Genomic DNA, 20496 nt, shown 5'->3' on the forward strand with positions numbered 1-20496 from the left:
GGTGGCCATTTTATCACCGGAAAGGTTAGCCTCCAGGATGGAACCTAGGTAGGTAATTTCATCTTTACGTGTGATAACATTGTCACCCACTTTAACCAAGAAGCCATTTGCCTTGCTGAGATTACTATTAGAGCCAAAGAGAATGGATTCAGTTTTTCCCAGGTGTAAAGATAGTTTGTTATCAGCGAGCCAGGTGCAGATTCTACTGAGGGCATTTTCAACCTGCAGTTTGTCCCTGTCCGAGACCAGCAGTGCTGAGTCATCTGCGAACAGGAACAAGTTGCAGTCACAAGCTGAAGTCATGTCGTTTACATATATTAGGAACAGTAGAGGCCCTAGTATGCTGACAGAGACAATGGAGTCTTTTAGTGGATTTGGGAGCTTATCCTGTCTGTGTCTTTCAGGGACATGGAATATGGCCAGACGCATAAACGGAGGCATTGACTGGCTCAGAAAAAAACAAAACAAAAAAAGGGTGTGAGAAGGAGGTGCCATGTTGAACTTGACATCGGTAACTAGGCAGGTCGAGGCCAGAGGAAGTCCTCCAACCACAGTCTTGGTTTTTTTTCACAAGGAGATGCAGGCCTCGTGTGCGTGCGTGCGTGCGTGCGTGCGTGCGTGCGTGCGTGTGTGTGTGTGTGTGTGTGTCCTTTTCCGCAAGAATAACTTTGGTGGCCTGGGCCGTGGCTCAGCGGTCCAGGCACCTCGGCTGGTAATCCAGTCTGGCAGTGTGCTGCGGGTTCGACTCCCGATCCCGACGGCCTTTACTGCATATCTTCCCCCCCATCTCTCTCCCCATTTCCTGTCAGCCTACTGTCTGTCCCTCCATAAAATATATAAAATATCTTGTCGTGATTCCCCTCACGTCTGCTCTGCCATGGAGACGTTTGAAAGCCATGCAGCCCTGCTCGCGGTCTGTCTCCTCGGCAGAGAAAGCCAGGGAAGACAAAGAGGCCAGGATATGATGAATGTTCAGTACCCTAGATTCTTCTAGGGCCTAGAAGTACCCACCTACATTCAGCAGGCAGTCTACATGTGCCTACAGGCAACAGTGTAAATGACCCAAGGCACTGTATTTTGTCTGTGTATTTATCTGCATGCAACATGTGTCATACTTTTATTTTGAAGGGGTTTTTTGGTTTTGAGTTCAGTGTGTGGCTGAGAGCCTGGTAATTTTCCACTGGGGGTTTCCTTGATTGGGGATTGCACTCACCTGGCTGCTCAGAATCAGAAGGAAATGTTTGAGGCAAGCAGCAACAGTTTTATCTTAGCACCCAGCTAGAACGGGAACAAGGTAATGTGTTTGTGTTTTATGATTCTGTGCATTTACTTGGATATGTTTATATTAACACAGAAGGTGTTGCTTTCATGTAAATATTGTGATTATTCATGATTATGTTTTGTGTGTGTTTTTAAAGGCCCATTCTGTATGTTATTGTTTTATGACCTGGTTTGTATGTTGTAAGAGCTCATTTTATCTTGTTTATCTGTCCTATAGTTCTTACGGTGTCTGTCCAGAAAAGAGGTGTTTCACACAAAGGAAAGGACTTTATGTTCAAAACAAGGGCTATAGTCCTGTGACGAACAGTCAAAAAGTGCTTTAGTTTTCGAGATACCCCTACCGGGCTTAGGACCAAACACAACATAGTTTTTCCTCATCTCTAAGGCCTCCCATACATGAAATGGATTCTTGTATAAAAATATTTTACTGCAAAAGTGGTGAAATTGATATTTAAAGTTATACACCCCAAAGTAAAAATACAGCCTGTCCGTCTGGGGATTAAGGCATATAAACTCATGTAGATTCACAATGGAAGCTCTGAGAGGTTTACAACTTGGCATACCTGAAGCCAGGACGTCCCTCTACATTCTAGAAAATGAATAATGTCAATATGTGAATGTAAATATGAGATATAGACATTTGAACACATACCTACAATAGGCGGAAATGTAAATCTATGTAGAGTGTCTTCTTTACTTTGTAGTGACTCTGACATGGATTGTCATAGCAACACATATGAGGGCTTGTATGGAAGGTGTGGTTCTGCTGAATCGAGCAATACCAATTATTGTGTAACTGTAGCTTGAATACTCGTGGAGTTATGGCACTAAACGTATATGGTTTCCCAAATGGGAGGAAATAAAGCAGTCCTAATGAAATCTACAGTATCAAACATTAGTTTTATTTTGACTTCACTTATGCAAGGGTGGTGAAATTATAACAAATTCACTTGAGTAGAAGTCCCTAAAATATATGAAATGTCACAAATGAGAAATTGTGAAAGTATATATGCAGCTTCAACAATAGTAGGCTACAGAGAGAAATGCAGCCCTACAATAGAACTACCTACTAACTATTATTTAGCACACCTGGATGAGGGAAACCAAGCTCAATGCTCAATGTTATCCTCATACCAGCAAGTCATTCATTCATGTAGAGTTGATATAATCATTGTTTGCTTAAGGTAAAGTTGTATTTAGCTTCACCGCATCTGCATTGTATTGCCTATGGCTTTCTTCATAAAAGGTAAATCATTGCAAATATTTTGGAATATGAAAAGGATATATATTTGGAATAATGGCAAATCAAGTAGCTATCTGACCTAGCTTTAAGTTCCATTTAGTGTAACATACTAACAGAGCATGTCCAGTAGCCATTGACAATAGTAGAACCCTGACACTGTAGACCTTAGGGCGAGAAAAGGGCGAGGTCACATGCACGCATCGGCCTGGGTGACAGCAGACTGCTGGGCGAGCGCTGGCGCTTTGGCATGGGGAGTCAGATCAACATATGGAATTAATTATGTACTGGCCATATATGGAGCGTGTCTTGAGTATACAGGGATTAATGAGGTCAGATCATACAATATGGAATGTCAGAACAGGTCAGCTCCATTTATGGAGATCTAAGGGTTTGAGGTTTGAGGTCAGACGTAGAGTTGCTGGCCAATATTGATGACATCAGGGATCTCCATATATGGGCATTCTTATATATGGCCTTTCACTTAGTAAGAGACCACACCTTCGCTCAAGATTAACAGTTTATTGAAACAGAATGAGATGAATGCGGAGTGGAGTGAGGAACCCAAGGTAGGGCGAGACTCAGGGTGGGGGCGTAGTCTCTGGAGCTGACGGTCATCTTTGCTCTGCTCGGAATGAGCGGTTGGTCGTCTCTGCTCCGTCACTGCCCCCCCTGGATTCCTAGAGAATCGAGGCGGAAGGAGGAGGTTGGGGTGGAGGAGGATGGTTGATTTTGAAGAATAGTGAAAATAGCCGATCTACAAGTGCAGTACTCACAACCAGGGCAGGAATTTCACGGCGGCCACGGCGGCCATGGCCGTCGTTGCCCCTCTCTTTGGCCTTGTGCCCCTCGAAAAAGTATATGCCCAGACGGCCACAGTGGCCGCGGTGCCCATGTGCCCCGACCGGCGCCCACAGCAGTTCATTTTACCGTTTGTCCTCTGCGCAATTTTCCAGTCATTACGGTAACCTTCCCCAAACGTCTCGCGCAGACTTGTATTGTCTGTAGGCTATTGTAGTTGTGTTGCCATTTGCAAGTGGTTTGATTCTTTCGCGTTACTTTGCCTCCTCCCTCCTCCTCCTCCGCTCCATGCACGCATACACGCACTGACAGCTCTCACTCACACTGACACTCAGCGCTTCAGGATTATTATCACACAGAGCCCGTGTGTTAAGACCAACGTGACTCGTCTTCATGGACATATAAACTCACAAAACAACACCACGCAACAGCATAGACTGCAGGACTCCTCCACCATTTACCACGCTATCGTCTGCTACGTTAGTTGACAGAGTAAATTGTTTAAACAGCCAACGCTGGCCACTACACGGCTAATATCGCTAGCCAAACGCTAGTAGCCAAGCACCAGAGCGCGCTCACTGTACACCACGCGTCGCTCGCTTAATAATCATTCATTTCTGTATCAATGCGGACATAACGTGGTAAATGTTCATAAGCACACAATTGTACAAAATGCTTTTTACACTTGACTTATCTCCAGAGTCCTCAGTCCTGCAGCCCCACAATGCCATATGCCAGTCTAGCCTTAAAATCTACATTTATATGTTATTCAATATATTACTTTAGCACAAAATATAGGCTTTTCTAAACCAAGCCCTCATTCAAAAGTTATGTAAGTAATTAAGTAAATGTTATTTATAAAGCACCTTTTGAAACAAAGTTAGAAGGTGCTGAACAATTTGCACAGTATAAACAATAGAAGAAAACAAAAACAAGGAACATATCACACAGTTGTGACTATAGCAGAAGAAAACAAACAAGGCAGAACAGAAACATAGGGCTATAAAAATGAATGTAGCCTATTTAAGAATAACTGTTCTGAACCAATGTTCGCCTTTAAATTAATTTTTTTTTAATCATCCTTAACCTTTAAGCTAAAATAATGATGACCGGGGACTTAAAATCATTGTTTTAATTGATGGCCTTCATGCCCTGGCACTTGGCCTTGTGCCCTCAAAAAGTTGACCACACTAAAGGCCAAGTGGCCTTGCCCCTAAAAGGATGAAATTCCAGGCCTGCTCACAACCCATGTTTGGTCTGTCGTGGAGCAGAACAAACAACTTGGTTGAGAGACCGCAGGTGTATTTATACTGTGGTGATTGCACTGGGGATTGGCCGGGTGATAATGAAAGGCAGGTGAGTTTGATGAGGAGGGAGGAGTTGTTGATAATGAGGGAGGAGTGGTTGATAATGAAGGAGCAGTGGTTAAGGTCAAGCGGAAGGAGGTCTCTTCTCCCGAAACTGCGTTGTATAAATACAACTTCCCTAATATTGATGAGGGATCTCCATCCCTGATGATGTCACAAGGTGACTATAACTAACTGACTAACTGACTGACAGTGACAGGACATTTATGTTTTCATAGTAAATGTGATGTGTGGTCGCTATTACAACATGGTTAAAAAAACATCCAAATACAAATAGAAAAAGGAAAGTGACACGGTCCATAATGTCAAAACCTCCGCAGTAGAAGACCTTCAACACTGAATGTTGCTCAACAGAGAAATGATGCTGATGTTCATAAAACCCTGGCTCCATATACCAACACTAAGCTCTCGTAACCTGATCGTATGAAGATAAATATCATACAATATATAACCTCTGACTGGGAGTTATAATGACATACTGAAGACTGAGCTCTGAGGAAGATGTGATGATGGTCTAAATACAGGAAAATCCTGGAAACTGAAGGAAAATCTCATACATTACAATTTGAATTGTAGATTGAGCTGAAAGGTCTGATGTGGTATGCTCTGAAAGTGTGCCCATGGGATATGCACTGATAGAAGCTGCACGTCCAAGAAAAAAATCACACCTGTGTGAACTGAGTGGTGTAAGGTCTTATATAGACTGATCAGCTGTGGTCTGACGTAATGTCTGACGTAATGAAATCACACCCGTGTGAACTGGGTGACCATAGCAACCATGCTCATTTTTTGGTACGAACAGACAGACAGACACACACGTAAACTAACAAAGCCAGTTGTAGGAGTGGTTTACACCACTCAAAAACAGCTGTAGAGCTTCAGATATATTGATGAAGAAAATCATGGACCAGTGTCTTCAGTATGTCATCATAACGCTTAGTTTAGTGTCATCACTTTCATTTAATTAAATTAAAATAGGTGAACATTTGGTCTGCTGTTCTGATTCTTTGTTTTGTCTGGCAGCTGCTTTATTTCCTTTAGAGGTTTACGGTAGCTTTTATGATGTTTATATAATACAAGAGCAGCCGACGATACAACTTCATCAACCTTCCTCATTGTCTCTGTTACTATTATCAACCTTATTCAGTCTTCTTGATGAGACTGCATGGTGCAGGCATACTCTCACTCTCAACATTTGCTGTTCTGACTGGTGTAGTTTGCTCAGCAACATGATACATGATAAGATATCTTTAATTTGAAGGAAAGTATATTTTCTGTATTTGGAGCCAGGGTTTTCATCATCATCATCTCTCTGTTGAGCACCATTTAGTATGTGTTGAAGGTCTTCTGCTTTGGGGTTTGTGACATTATGGATCTTGTTTCTTTACTTTTTCTAAATGTTTACCACAGATGATACAAATATTTGGATCCAATGTTTGTACATCACACTCCATTCTGGTAAAAAAAAAAAGAAAAAAGAAAGACAAATACTTTTTGGTTCAGAATTCATCAATCAACTATGTTGTGTCCGACCGTACACTACTATAGTTAGGTACTATGCACAGTAACCATGCTGTTACAAGTGATACTAATGAACCATTCTGGTGAAACAGAGTCTGGGCTTTTCTATTATGCTACTGGACAGGATCTGTTACACTAAATGGAGCTTAAAGCTAGGTCACTCCAGCGAGCTAAATAGCTACTAGACTTGACAAGGTTCTTCTGCTCTTTTCACATTCCAAAATATTTGCTGTGTCAGTTCATGAAGAAACCCATATAGGCAACACGATGCAGATAGAGCAGATGGAGACAAATACTGTAAAAATTACTTTAATTGCATTGTTCCATAAGTCTTGTCTTATTAATACTGGTAGAACTTAAGACTTAAGACTTAACAGGACATGGGGGAAATATGAGAATTGATTGTGTTTGTTTTGTATAAGGGATGTGAAAAGTTACTGTACATTGCTTTTCTAAATAAAGTAAACAATACAAAATGAAAATTGTGAAAATTGTGGAGGGCAGAGATCCAGGAATCCTGAGTTGGTGTTTGCTAGACTCTCGCAGTAACTAATGACTTGCTGTTATGAGGATAACATTGATCATTGAGCACCCTCATCCAGGTCTGTGCTGTATAATAGTAGTTCTATTGTAGGCCTGCATTTCTCTGCAGTATTGTTGCAGCTGCAATATTCTTTTCACAATTTCTCAAGTTTGGGATTTCATACATTTTGGAACTTCTATTCAAGTCAATTTGTTATAATTATTCCACCATTGATAAGTGAAGTCAAAATAAAACTAGAAAGGTGCAATTCTGGGAAATTGCAAGTGTGGTTGCACTGACGTGAGTCACAAAGCATATAGGGACCTGGGAACTGAATTCCGTCTTACCGTTTGTATTCTATATTGTGATGTCATGTGAAGCATGACAAAAAGCTTCACTTTTCTGTTGTGCAAAAGTTAACACAAATCACACCTGTGTGAAGTGAGGGGAGCTAATATATTAAAGTCTAACTCATGTTGATTAGGTGATGTAATGGTGATGTGAAACAAACGGTGTAAACACATTAAATGCCATTAATAATAAAGAGACAATATGACGCAAATGTTCCCTTTATTGGCAATGGCGTTTTAAAAAAAAAACATTAAACCTCCCTCAAAAAGCACCTTGCTGGCAAAAAAACAGAGAACAATAGTGTGTTGGTGTTGCCTAGAGCAACCACACTAACTAATACTGTCGATTTCATTAGGACTGTTTTATTCCCCCCATTTGGGACACAATTTACGTTTAGTGCCATAACTCCACAAGTATGCAAGCTACAATTACACAATTGGTATTGCTGGATACAGTAGAACCACACCATTCCTACAAGCCCTCATATGTGTTGACAATCCATGTCAGAGTCACTGCAAAGTAAAGAAGACACTATACAGATTTACATTTTCGCCTATTGTAGGTATGTGTTCAAATGACTATCTCATATTTACATTCACATATTGACATTATTATTTTTCTAGAATGTAGAGGGATGTCCTGGCTTCCAATATGCCACATTCTAAACCTCTCAGAGCTTCCATTGTGAATCTACATGAGTTTATATGCCTTAATCCCCAGACGGACAGGCTGTATTTTTAGTTTGAGGTGTATGACTTTAAATATCAATTTCACCACTTTTACAGTAAAATATTTTTATACAAGAATCCATTTCATGTATGGGAGGCCTTAGAGATGAGGAAAAACTATGTTGTGTTTGGTCCTAAGCCCGGTAGGGGTATGCCAATTTCTGGGGGCCATTGTCACAGTACTACTAAGGCTGAGCATGAATAAAACCTTCTGGAAACATCAGTACGCTTCACCATTCTCTGGCTTGGGTTCGCTACAAACAGCAACACATCAGGGCTATATTACCCATGCCCTGTGTAATGTGTGCATAAGATCCAGTCAGATAAGGGTTAAAGCAAGCTAGCAATTTTGGCTAGACTACAAAGGTGGTTTTCAAAAGAGCATACAATTGGTATCTGACCTTTTGAGTTTCGCTTACGTTCTTTGGAGGTTATTATTAAAAAGCCTAACTTGCTGAAGGTGTGGAATACGTGGCTATTTGCGGCCTCTATTCTTAGTATAGTATGATAACACCAGGAAGAGAAAGGAGCTTGGGTTGATAAGGTTTGTTAGCAAAGTCCTTTGGTGTGAAAACACTGGCAAGTTTCAGTGAATGTGGACATAGGCAGGGCTCCAGCGTGCGACCTATTAGGTCGCATATGCGACTTAATTTATTAAGGGTGATACTTAAAATTGAATGAGGTCGCACAGGTGCGACTTGCTGGAAGGATGAGTGGAGGGAAAAAAAACATCCCGCAGTGCTTGCCCGTTCCATTGATTGAAAACATTGGACGTTCGCCTGACGCCCAGTGTTCAAAGAACGATCGTTCACGAAAACCCACAAATAAGCCCTTCAGACTTGGATGGTCAGAGCGGCGCGATTACATACAAAGTCAATTCAAAGACGAGAAGGTCTGAACGCAGCTTATCCGACACAAATTAACTAATCTTTCTCAGCTCAGCTGTACAATTTCACTGGAGCGCGCAGCGCGCATATCTAACTGCATGATGATCAGTCATGATCTACACAGACAGCCGACTCCCGACCCAAAAACCGAGTGAAACTTAGTAAACGTGTTGTTTGATTAAACATGTGCCACGAAAAATAGCTTCCAAAGCTTGTTATGTTTGCATCGAGGAGGTAGCCTATGTGTCCATACCATACGTGAAAATAGCTGATCTACAAGCTCACAACGCGTCGCGGAGGAGCTTGTAGATCAGCTATTTTCAGCACGCAGAGATATGCAGGCTCTGAGAGCGTTCCGAAACTTTTGCCTTCACAATAAAAGCATGCAGCTTTCACAAGTTGGCCCATAAAGACAAGGAAAAGGATTAAGAATTTGGTGGCATTTCACATTGCAAAAGATTTTTTCCAAAATGTAGAAATATTATAATAAGGAATTAATTTGGATAATGGTAATGGAGATATTGTACAAATTGTCACTTTATTAATCCAAAAGGTTTGGACTGCATTTAATTTTCAACACAAAACCTTAAACTGACTTTCTGTGTGTGGAATATAAATATTGCCTTTATTGACTGAGTGACTTTGTGGTGGGTTGAAACCATCTACAGTGTTTTGAAGTATAACCAGGTAGGTTGCTGTTTTTTACACAGTGACCTTTGTAGGGGGGTTTATGATTCAAACCTTTAATGGTGGAAACCACTACATAAATAAGTGGGGGCATGATAAGATCATGTATTAATACCACGCTATACAAAGAAAAAAATGGTGCTACCTAATTTGTGGTGGCGCTACCAAATGAAAAGGTAGGTGGCACCAGTGCTACCTGTGAAAAAGTTAGTCTGGAGCCCTGATTAAGTGTTGGGAGAGGGTTAGGTTTAGGTGTGCTGCCCTGTGTTAACCTGACTCCGCCAGATGGGGCAGCAGAGAGTACACTGGGTTCCAGCCACGTGGAGGAGGTTATAGGGTTAGGGTGAGGGTTTGACATGTTCCCAAACATTTGAAAGAGATTTAACTGAAGGTTTTGACTAGATTCACTTGTAGATATTTTCAAGTGCAACAAGAAAAACAACATTTTAGACAACTAAGACGAAAATTGTTCGTCGTTTTTCCACTGACGAAAACTAAATGGAAACTAAATGAAAACTAAGCTACGATGACTAAAAATAAGACTAAATATACCAGATACTGCACCCATTAAAATAGTATTCTCCATGGCCATGGTATAACTCATTGATGTTCTTTCTTTCTTTCTTTCTTTCTTTCTTTCTTTCTTTCTTTCTTTCTTTCTTTCTTATTGTTTTAGATATGAAGATGGCGTACGCACATGTGACCTACAATAAGAAGACACATTCCTCAAGTCTCCTTCTAATTACAGCTCTGTTTCTGCTCATCCACAGAATCGGTAAATGCAACCTACATTAAAGTTTATGAACTAGAAAATGTGTTTAGCCCAAATGTACATTGGTTGTGTGTTCGAATCCACCGTGGTGCATCCAGCTTTGTCAACTCAAGCGAGTACACGAACACAATTGGCCCGTGTTCGGGGGATGGAAGCCGGACGGGGAGGGTGACACTACTGTCATTGCATTTAATCCTACGGGCTGAGGCGGCACCTGTCAGCAGGGAGTGTTGAGTGGGAGGAGTAGGATGAAGGCCCTACTACTATGTCCTCCTGGTGGAGGCTCCTCACACACGCGGGTGAAATCAGCCCTCAACTGCTTCTGACATTACATACCACTGGGTTGGCCCATGCATCCAGCAGCCCAACCCAGTAGTCACTTTGAGTGGCACCGCACAAAGCCACGGGTGAACACATGTGTGCTGTATGTCGGACATTACTAACGCTAACCTAACACTAACCTCACAGGAATCCACAGATGATCGGACTAACTGGCCATGGTCTAAAACTTTACTTTTATCAGCAAAAAAGTAAAGTAAAGTAATACAAAGTATATTGACTAACGAGCCATGCTACGAGGTGGCTGCTGGAATGCTTTATAACAATGCCCTACTCATGTAAAAGAAAACCACCGCCCAGTAGGGGAGGGCCCTCCCCATATTTCAGACAGCGTTGAGGGCTGATTTCACCCAACACCGCTCCACACTGGTGGTAGGTGAGTCAGTACATACAATAGCAGTGACAACACAGAAATGTGTGCGGAGAGGAATGAATTGGCATAATGACTAAATTGGGGAGAAAGCTGTAAAAAAACACAACATAATAATTAAGAAATAAACGGGTAATTTTACATGCTGGAAATTCAAATGTGAAAGAATTGTCATGGTATAATGTCTTCAAAAGATGTAATGTCTAAGTAGAGGCAGAGTGATAAACGTGCCAAACGAATGAAGGGCAGGCAACGCACTTGTTCTCGGTCCGAATAGGTTTTTTGCCAGCAAAGTGAACTTGCTTTTTGCACAACAGATATTTTAAGCTTTTGGTCATGCTTCACACACTGTTGTCACTGTTGTCATGCTTCACATGACATCAAATATAAAATGTGAAGCTAGACGAGAGTAAATGGTATTTAAATGCTGCCATATAGACATTTTATTTTATATTTGTTTTGTTCTTACCTGTACCATCCCACGATCAATAATGGTTTAACTATCTTACAGTATCTTCAGAGAATCGTCTGGTGCGCACGACTGTTGGAGGTGATGCTGTTCTACCATGTTGGGTTGAGCCCACTAATGACGAACTGGATACAGTAGAGTGGACCAGAACAGACCTACCACCAGACCAATATGTCTACTTCCAGAGGAACGGGCGAGAATTTAATGACAATAAGAATTCTTTCTACGAGGGAAGAACATCCCTCTTCATGGACGAAGTGAAGAAAGGCAACATGTCCCTCAAACTCTACCCAGTGAAGTCATCTGATGAAGGAATCTACACATGCTACGTTATGCTACGTGAATTTGAGAAGAAAGTCACTGTTCAACTCATAGTTGGTGGTGAGACGATACATTTACTGATGAAATATGATAGATTAAAAAAAAACATTTGTCATAAAAGTAAAATAAAAAGAGTTCCTGTTGACTTTGTTGAAAAGGTTTTCTCGGACCAAGTTGTGTCCTCAAGCTTGATACTGTATGTCCTTAGATTGCCTGGTCATTGTTTAGTTTAGAAAATAGAAATCTGCCAGCACACTCTTCTTGCACATAACATAATGGGTAAACATCCAGTCTACTCTCGACACAGACATGCATGGATCTGCTTTGAGGCAGAGAAACTGGCTACAACTGAAATGCCATACTAACCATTGAATATGCCAAATTAGTATGTGAGAGTATATTGGTATGTGACATAATGTATATTTGTAAAATAAAATGAGGTTTCTTAATTGGACAATGCAACACAAATCCAGGTTTCAATTTACAATTCAGGCATTTAGGAGATGTTCATATCAATCAATTAAGCTTTCACCGCATTATAGTAAACGTTTGTTCATCAGTGTCTGTTTAATTCTGATATGTCTTGTTATTTCAGGTGAGCGTGTCCAAGACAGTCACAGTGGTTCTACAGCAGGTACTGTAACATTATGTTCCTGTTATTTCTCTTCTATATACATTCTACAAGGTCCAAGATGCTGTATTTAACCAGGCTATACTGTACTGTCAGAGCACCTTTAACCCATTTAAACCTGAGGACGATTCTACGAATGCCTTCTAAATCCTGACAGAAAAAGCCATGTTTCTATGTCAGTCGTTCTCAGACATGTTCATGTCAAGCACCCCCAAAAATTATATGTAATTGGCCGCCGACCCCCACCTGAATATATGTTGTTCCAGATTCATAATTTCCAAAAATTGATCAATAAGCTCACCCTAATCACAGTAAACATCATGTCTTCAGTCATTTTCAAGTTACTGTAGTCACTTCAGTTCAAGACTGGAGTAGATTGTGATGAAATCCTATGTATTGAATCGAGAATCATTTTAAATAGAAAATCATTTTGAATCTGGAAAAAAAATGCTTTTGAATTAAAAAAAAAAGTTTTTGGATTGAGAATCGAGTTAAATCGAAGGGCCCCAGACGGAGATCTCCACCAAGTTCAAGTGCACGGTCAGTTGCACAACAGTGAAACATCATCGAAAATGTTCCCTGCCTGTTTAGCGGACGAAAACGAAAATCTTAAAACGTTCATAACTCGCGATCTAAATCATCCCGTCTAATTATGAAAAAAGATCCTGTGTTAGACGGCGCTCCGCGGTCCAGTCGCTAGTCGTGATAGATTTATTCTTACCTCCCGTTGTTGTCGATCGACTCTAGAGTGGTGTGGCTATTGTTAGCTGCTACACAGACATTCACAACAACTTCCGGTCCCCCGGTAAAAGTGGTCCGGGCGCTATAAATGATGGGCACATTTTATTAATGGATTAAATAGGTCCGGGCCCGCAAGGTGTTAATATCAGAATACTGATATAGTATTGATTTCAGCTGTTACAATGCCAAACCCGCTTTAATTACTTCATGACTAGTATGACTAGTACTTAACGACTATAGTATTAAAATGTTATTGTCTTTTCATAAAGTTAACATAACTATAACTACCGGTAAATGCATTTGAAATTCAATAAAAAGGTTACTTTTCAGGATTCCAATTAAAAAATGAGCTTTGTAGCGACGACAGTAATATATGGCCCTAGGGAGTGAGTGTGGAAATATAGTGGCCCTCTCCATCGTCAAAGTTGCCCACCCCTGAATTAACACATCAGAAAATGAAGGTGGTGTCCCCCATTCATTAGAATGACCAGACTCGGGGATGAGTCTCCAATGAGTCACGGAGTTTGAATTTAAATAAGCTTACAGTATAGGCCTATAGTAGGGGGCAGGCCTGATCAAATGAATAACTAATATCTATTCTGAATATTGAATCAAGTTCAGAGCTCCTGGCGGTGAGTTTAAGTGTGATTTAGCACCAACATTAAGGACAAATCAAACAGCGAAAGTAGCCGATCTACATTGCACGCTCTCTGTGTGCGTTTAAAGTTAAATTCCCTTTTGAAATCAATAGTGAGACAGGTGTTAACCCATAGACAATTCTGCACCCCTATAACAATGCCCTACTCATGTAAAAGAAAACCACCGCCCAGTAGGGGAGGGCCCTCCCCATATTTCAGACAGCGTTGAGGGCTGATTTCACCCAACACCGCTCCACACTGGTGGTAGGTGAGTCAGTACATACAATAGCAGTGACAACACAGAAATGTGTGCGGAGAGGAATGAATTGGCATAATGACTAAATTGGGGAGAAAGCTGTAAAAAAACACAACATAATAATTAAGAAATAAACGGGTAATTTATTTACATGCTGGAAATTCAAATGTGAAAGAAAGGTAACTGTCATGGTATAATGTCTTCAAAAGATGTAATGTCTAAGTAGAGGCAGAGTGATAAACGTGCCAAACGAATGAAGGGCAGGCAACGCACTTGTTCTCGGTCCGAATAGGTTTTTTGCCAGCAAAGTGAACTTGCTTTTTGCACAACAGATATTTTAAGCTTTTGGTCATGCTTCACACACTGTTGTCATGCTTCACATGACATCAAATATAAAATGTGAAGCTAGACGAGAGTAAATGGTATTTAAATGCTGCCATATAGACATTTTATTTTATATTTGTTTTGTTCTTACCTGTACCATCCCACGATCAATAATGGTTTAACTATCTTACAGTATCTTCAGAGAATCGTCTGGTGCGCACGACTGTTGGAGGTGATGCTGTTCTACCATGTTGGGTTGAGCCCACTAATGACGAACTGGATACAGTAGAGTGGACCAGAACAGACCTACCACCAGACCAATATGTCTACTTCCAGAGGAACGGGCGAGAATTTAATGACAATAAGAATTCTTTCTACGAGGGAAGAACATCCCTCTTCATGGACGAAGTGAAGAAAGGCAACATGTCCCTCAAACTCTACCCAGTGAAGTCATCTGATGAAGGAATCTACACATGCTACGTTATGCTACGTGAATTTGAGAAGAAAGTCACTGTTCAACTCATAGTTGGTGGTGAGACGATACATTTACTGATGAAATATGATAGATTAAAAAAAAACATTTGTCATAAAAGTAAAATAAAAAGAGTTCCTGTTGACTTTGTTGAAAAGGTTTTCTCGGACCAAGTTGTGTCCTCAAGCTTGATACTGTATGTCCTTAGATTGCCTGGTCATTGTTTAGTTTAGAAAATAGAAATCTGCCAGCACACTCTTCTTGCACATAACATAATGGGTAAACATCCAGTCTACTCTCGACACAGACATGCATGGATCTGCTTTGAGGCAGAGAAACTGGCTACAACTGAAATGCCATACTAACCATTGAATATGCCAAATTAGTATGTGAGAGTATATTGGTATGTGACATAATGTATATTTGTAAAATAAAATGAGGTTTCTTAATTGGACAATGCAACACAAATCCAGGTTTCAATTTACAATTCAGGCATTTAGGAGATGTTCATATCAATCAATTAAGCTTTCACCGCATTATAGTAAACGTTTGTTCATCAGTGTCTGTTTAATTCTGATATGTCTTGTTATTTCAGGTGAGCGTGTCCAAGACAGTCACAGTGGTTCTACAGCAGGTACTGTAACATTATGTTCCTGTTATTTCTCTTCTATATACATTCTACAAGGTCCAAGATGCTGTATTTAACCAGGCTATACTGTACTGTCAGAGCACCTTTAACCCATTTAAACCTGAGGACGATTCTACGAATGCCTTCTAAATCCTGACAGAAAAAGCCATGTTTCTATGTCAGTCGTTCTCAGACATGTTCATGTCAAGCACCCCCAAAAATTATATGTAATTGGCCGCCGACCCCCACCTGAATATATGTTGTTCCAGATTCATAATTTCCAAAAATTGATCAATAAGCTCACCCTAATCACAGTAAACATCATGTCTTCAGTCATTTTCAAGTTACTGTAGTCACTTCAGTTCAAGACTGGAGTAGATTGTGATGAAATCCTATGTATTGAATCGAGAATCATTTTAAATAGAAAATCATTTTGAATCTGGAAAAAAAATGCTTTTGAATTAAAAAAAAAAGTTTTTGGATTGAGAATCGAGTTAAATCGAAGGGCCCCAGACGGAGATCTCCACCAAGTTCAAGTGCACGGTCAGTTGCACAACAGTGAAACATCATCGAAAATGTTCCCTGCCTGTTTAGCGGACGAAAACGAAAATCTTAAAACGTTCATAACTCGCGATCTAAATCATCCCGTCTAATTATGAAAAAAGATCCTGTGTTAGACGGCGCTCCGCGGTCCAGTCGCTAGTCGTGATAGATTTATTCTTACCTCCCGTTGTTGTCGATCGACTCTAGAGTGGTGTGGCTATTGTTAGCTGCTACACAGACATTCACAACAACTTCCGGTCCCCCGGTAAAAGTGGTCCGGGCGCTATAAATGATGGGCACATTTTATTAATGGATTAAATAGGTCCGGGCCCGCAAGGTGTTAATATCAGAATACTGATATAGTATTGATTTCAGCTGTTACAATGCCAAACCCGCTTTAATTACTTCATGACTAGTATGACTAGTACTTAACGACTATAGTATTAAAATGTTATTGTCTTTTCATAAAGTTAACATAACTATAACTACCGGTAAATGCATTTGAAATTCAATAAAAAGGTTACTTTTCAGGATTCCAATTAAAAAATGAGCTTTGTAGCGACGACAGTAATATATGGCCCTAGGGAGTGAGTGTGGAAATATAGTGGCCCTCTCCATCGTCAAAGTTGCCCACCCCTGAATTAACACATCAGAAAATGAAGGTGGTGTCCCCCATTCATTAGAATGACCAGACTCGGGGATGAGTCTCCAATGAGTCACGGAGTTTGAATTTAAATAAGCTTACAGTATAGGCCTATAGTAGGGGGCAGGCCTGATCAAATGAATAACTAATATCTATTCTGAATATTGAATCAAGTTCAGAGCTCCTGGCGGTGAGTTTAAGTGTGATTTAGCACCAACATTAAGGACAAATCAAACAGCGAAAGTAGCCGATCTACATTGCACGCTCTCTGTGTGCGTTTAAAGTTAAATTCCCTTTTGAAATCAATAGTGAGACAGGTGTTAACCCATAGACAATTCTGCACCCCTATAACAATGCCCTACTCATGTAAAAGAAAACCACCGCCCAGTAGGGGAGGGCCCTCCCCATATTTCAGACAGCGTTGAGGGCTGATTTCACCCAACACCGCTCCACACTGGTGGTAGGTGAGTCAGTACATACAATAGCAGTGACAACACAGAAATGTGTGCGGAGAGGAATGAATTGGCATAATGACTAAATTGGGGAGAAAGCTGTAAAAAAACACAACATAATAATTAAGAAATAAACGGGTAATTTATTTACATGCTGGAAATTCAAATGTGAAAGAAAGGTAACTGTCATGGTATAATGTCTTCAAAAGATGTAATGTCTAAGTAGAGGCAGAGTGATAAACGTGCCAAACGAATGAAGGGCAGGCAACGCACTTGTTCTCGGTCCGAATAGGTTTTTTGCCAGCAAAGTGAACTTGCTTTTTGCACAACAGATATTTTAAGCTTTTGGTCATGCTTCACACACTGTTGTCATGCTTCACATGACATCAAATATAAAATGTGAAGCTAGACGAGAGTAAATGGTATTTAAATGCTGCCATATAGACATTTTATTTTATATTTGTTTTGTTCTTACCTGTACCATCCCACGATCAATAATGGTTTAACTATCTTACAGTATCTTCAGAGAATCGTCTGGTGCGCACGACTGTTGGAGGTGATGCTGTTCTACCATGTTGCGTTGAGCCCACTAATGACGAACTGGATACAGTAGAGTGGACCAGAACAGACCTACCACCAGACCAATATGTCTACTTCCAGAGGAACGGGCGAGAATTTAATGACAATAAGAATTCTTTCTACGAGGGAAGAACATCCCTCTTCATGGACGAAGTGAAGAAAGGCAACATGTCCCTCAAACTCTACCCAGTGAAGTCATCTGATGAAGGAATCTACACATGCTACGTTATGCTACGTGAATTTGAGAAGAAAGTCACTGTTCAACTCATAGTTGGTGGTGAGACGATACATTTACTGATGAAATATGATAGATTAAAAAAAAACATTTGTCATAGAAGTAAAATAAAAAGAGTTCCTGTTGACTTTGTTGAAAAGGTTTTCTCGGACCAAGTTGTGTCCTCAAGCTTGATACTGTATGTCCTTAGATTGCCTGGTCATTGTTTAGTTTAGAAAATAGAAATCTGCCAGCACACTCTTCTTGCACATAACATAATGGGTAAACATCCAGTCTACTCTCGACACAGACATGCATGGATCTGCTTTGAGGCAGAGAAACTGGCTACAACTGAAATGCCATACTAACCATTGAATATGCCAAATTAGTATGTGAGAGTATATTGGTATGTGACATAATGTATATTTGTAAAATAAAATGAGGTTTCTTAATTGGACAATGCAACACAAATCCAGGTTTCAATTTACAATTCAGGCATTTAGGAGATGTTCATATCAATCAATTAAGCTTTCACCGCATTATAGTAAACGTTTGTTCATCAGTGTCTGTTTAATTCTGATATGTCTTGTTATTTCAGGTGAGCGTGTCCAAGACAGTCACAGTGGTTCTACAGCAGGTACTGTAACATTATGTTCCTGTTATTTCTCTTCTATATACATTCTACAAGGTCCAAGATGCTGTATTTAACCAGGCTATACTGTACTGTCAGAGCACCTTTAACCCATTTAAACCTGAGGACGATTCTACGAATGCCTTCTAAATCCTGACAGAAAAAGCCATGTTTCTATGTCAGTCGTTCTCAGACATGTTCATGTCAAGCACCCCCAAAAATTATATGTAATTGGCCGCCGACCCCCACCTGAATATATGTTGTTCCAGATTCATAATTTCCAAAAATTGATCAATAAGCTCACCCTAATCACAGTAAACATCATGTCTTCAGTCATTTTCAAGTTACTGTAGTCACTTCAGTTCAAGACTGGAGTAGATTGTGATGAAATCCTATGTATTGAATCGAGAATCATTTTAAATAGAAAATCATTTTGAATCTGGAAAAAAAATGCTTTTGAATTAAAAAAAAAAGTTTTTGGATTGAGAATCGAGTTAAATCGAAGGGCCCCAGACGGAGATCTCCACCAAGTTCAAGTGCACGGTCAGTTGCACAACAGTGAAACATAATCGAAAATGTTCCCTGCCTGTTTAGCGGACGAAAACGAAAATCTTAAAACGTTCATAACTCGCGATCTAAATCATCCCGTCTAATTATGAAAAAAGATCCTGTGTTAGACGGCGCTCCGCGGTCCAGTCGCTAGTCGTGATAGATTTATTCTTACCTCCCGTTGTTGTCGATCGACTCTAGAGTGGTGTGGCTATTGTTAGCTGCTACACAGACATTCACAACAACTTCCGGTCCCCCGGTAAAAGTGGTCCGGGCGCTATAAATGATGGGCACATTTTATTAATGGATTAAATAGGTCCGGGCCCGCAAGGTGTTAATATCAGAATACTGATATAGTATTGATTTCAGCTGTTACAATGCCAAACCCGCTTTAATTACTTCATGACTAGTATGACTAGTACTTAACGACTATAGTATTAAAATGTTATTGTCTTTTCATAAAGTTAACATAACTATAACTACCGGTAAATGCATTTGAAATTCAATAAAAAGGTTACTTTTCAGGATTCCAATTAAAAAATGAGCTTTGTAGCGACGACAGTAATATATGGCCCTAGGGAGTGAGTGTGGAAATATAGTGGCCCTCTCCATCGTCAAAGTTGCCCACCCCTGAATTAACACATCAGAAAATGAAGGTGGTGTCCCCCATTCATTAGAATGACCAGACTCGGGGATGAGTCTCCAATGAGTCACGGAGTTTGAATTTAAATAAGCTTACAGTATAGGCCTATAGTAGGGGGCAGGCCTGATCAAATGAATAACTAATATCTATTCTGAATATTGAATCAAGTTCAGAGCTCCTGGCGGTGAGTTTAAGTGTGATTTAGCACCAACATTAAGGACAAATCAAACAGCGAAAGTAGCCGATCTACATTGCACGCTCTCTGTGTGCGTTTAAAGTTAAATTCCCTTTTGAAATCAATAGTGAGACAGGTGTTAACCCATAGACAATTCTGCACCCCTATAACAATGCCCTACTCATGTAAAAGAAAACCACCGCCCAGTAGGGGAGGGCCCTCCCCATATTTCAGACAGCGTTGAGGGCTGATTTCACCCAACACCGCTCCACACTGGTGGTAGGTGAGTCAGTACATACAATAGCAGTGACAACACAGAAATGTGTGCGGAGAGGAATGAATTGGCATAATGACTAAATTGGGGAGAAAGCTGTAAAAAAACACAACATAATAATTAAGAAATAAACGGGTAATTTATTTACATGCTGGAAATTCAAATGTGAAAGAAAGGTAACTGTCATGGTATAATGTCTTCAAAAGATGTAATGTCTAAGTAGAGGCAGAGTGATAAACGTGCCAAACGAATGAAGGGCAGGCAACGCACTTGTTCTCGGTCCGAATAGGTTTTTTGCCAGCAAAGTGAACTTGCTTTTTGCACAACAGATATTTTAAGCTTTTGGTCATGCTTCACACACTGTTGTCATGCTTCACATGACATCAAATATAAAATGTGAAGCTAGACGAGAGTAAATGGTATTTAAATGCTGCCATATAGACATT

General features: G+C 40.3%; 1 protein-coding gene across 2 annotated transcripts in view; it reads left to right on the plus strand.

The window, feature by feature from the left end:
* Window positions 1–1159: 1159 nt before the first annotated feature.
* LOC306922723 (uncharacterized protein) overlaps window positions 1160–20496 on the plus strand; it is an 88386-nt gene continuing 69049 nt past the window's right edge. For both annotated transcript variants that reach the window (XM_079500527.1, XM_079500528.1), the window contains exons 1-8: window positions 1160–1294; window positions 10063–10161; window positions 11379–11717; window positions 12253–12291; window positions 14441–14779; window positions 15315–15353; window positions 17503–17841; window positions 18377–18415. In XM_079500527.1, coding sequence (XP_079356653.1) covers window positions 10065–10161; window positions 11379–11717; window positions 12253–12291; window positions 14441–14779; window positions 15315–15353; window positions 17503–17841; window positions 18377–18415 — 1231 coding nt within the window. In that variant the 5' untranslated portion in view covers window positions 1160–1294; window positions 10063–10064. The remainder of the gene's footprint in view (window positions 1295–10062; window positions 10162–11378; window positions 11718–12252; window positions 12292–14440; window positions 14780–15314; window positions 15354–17502; window positions 17842–18376; window positions 18416–20496) is intronic.

Source organism: Electrona antarctica (assembly GCF_951216825.1).
Source record: "Electrona antarctica genome assembly, chromosome: 5".
Lineage (NCBI taxonomy): Eukaryota > Metazoa > Chordata > Actinopteri > Myctophiformes > Myctophidae > Electrona > Electrona antarctica.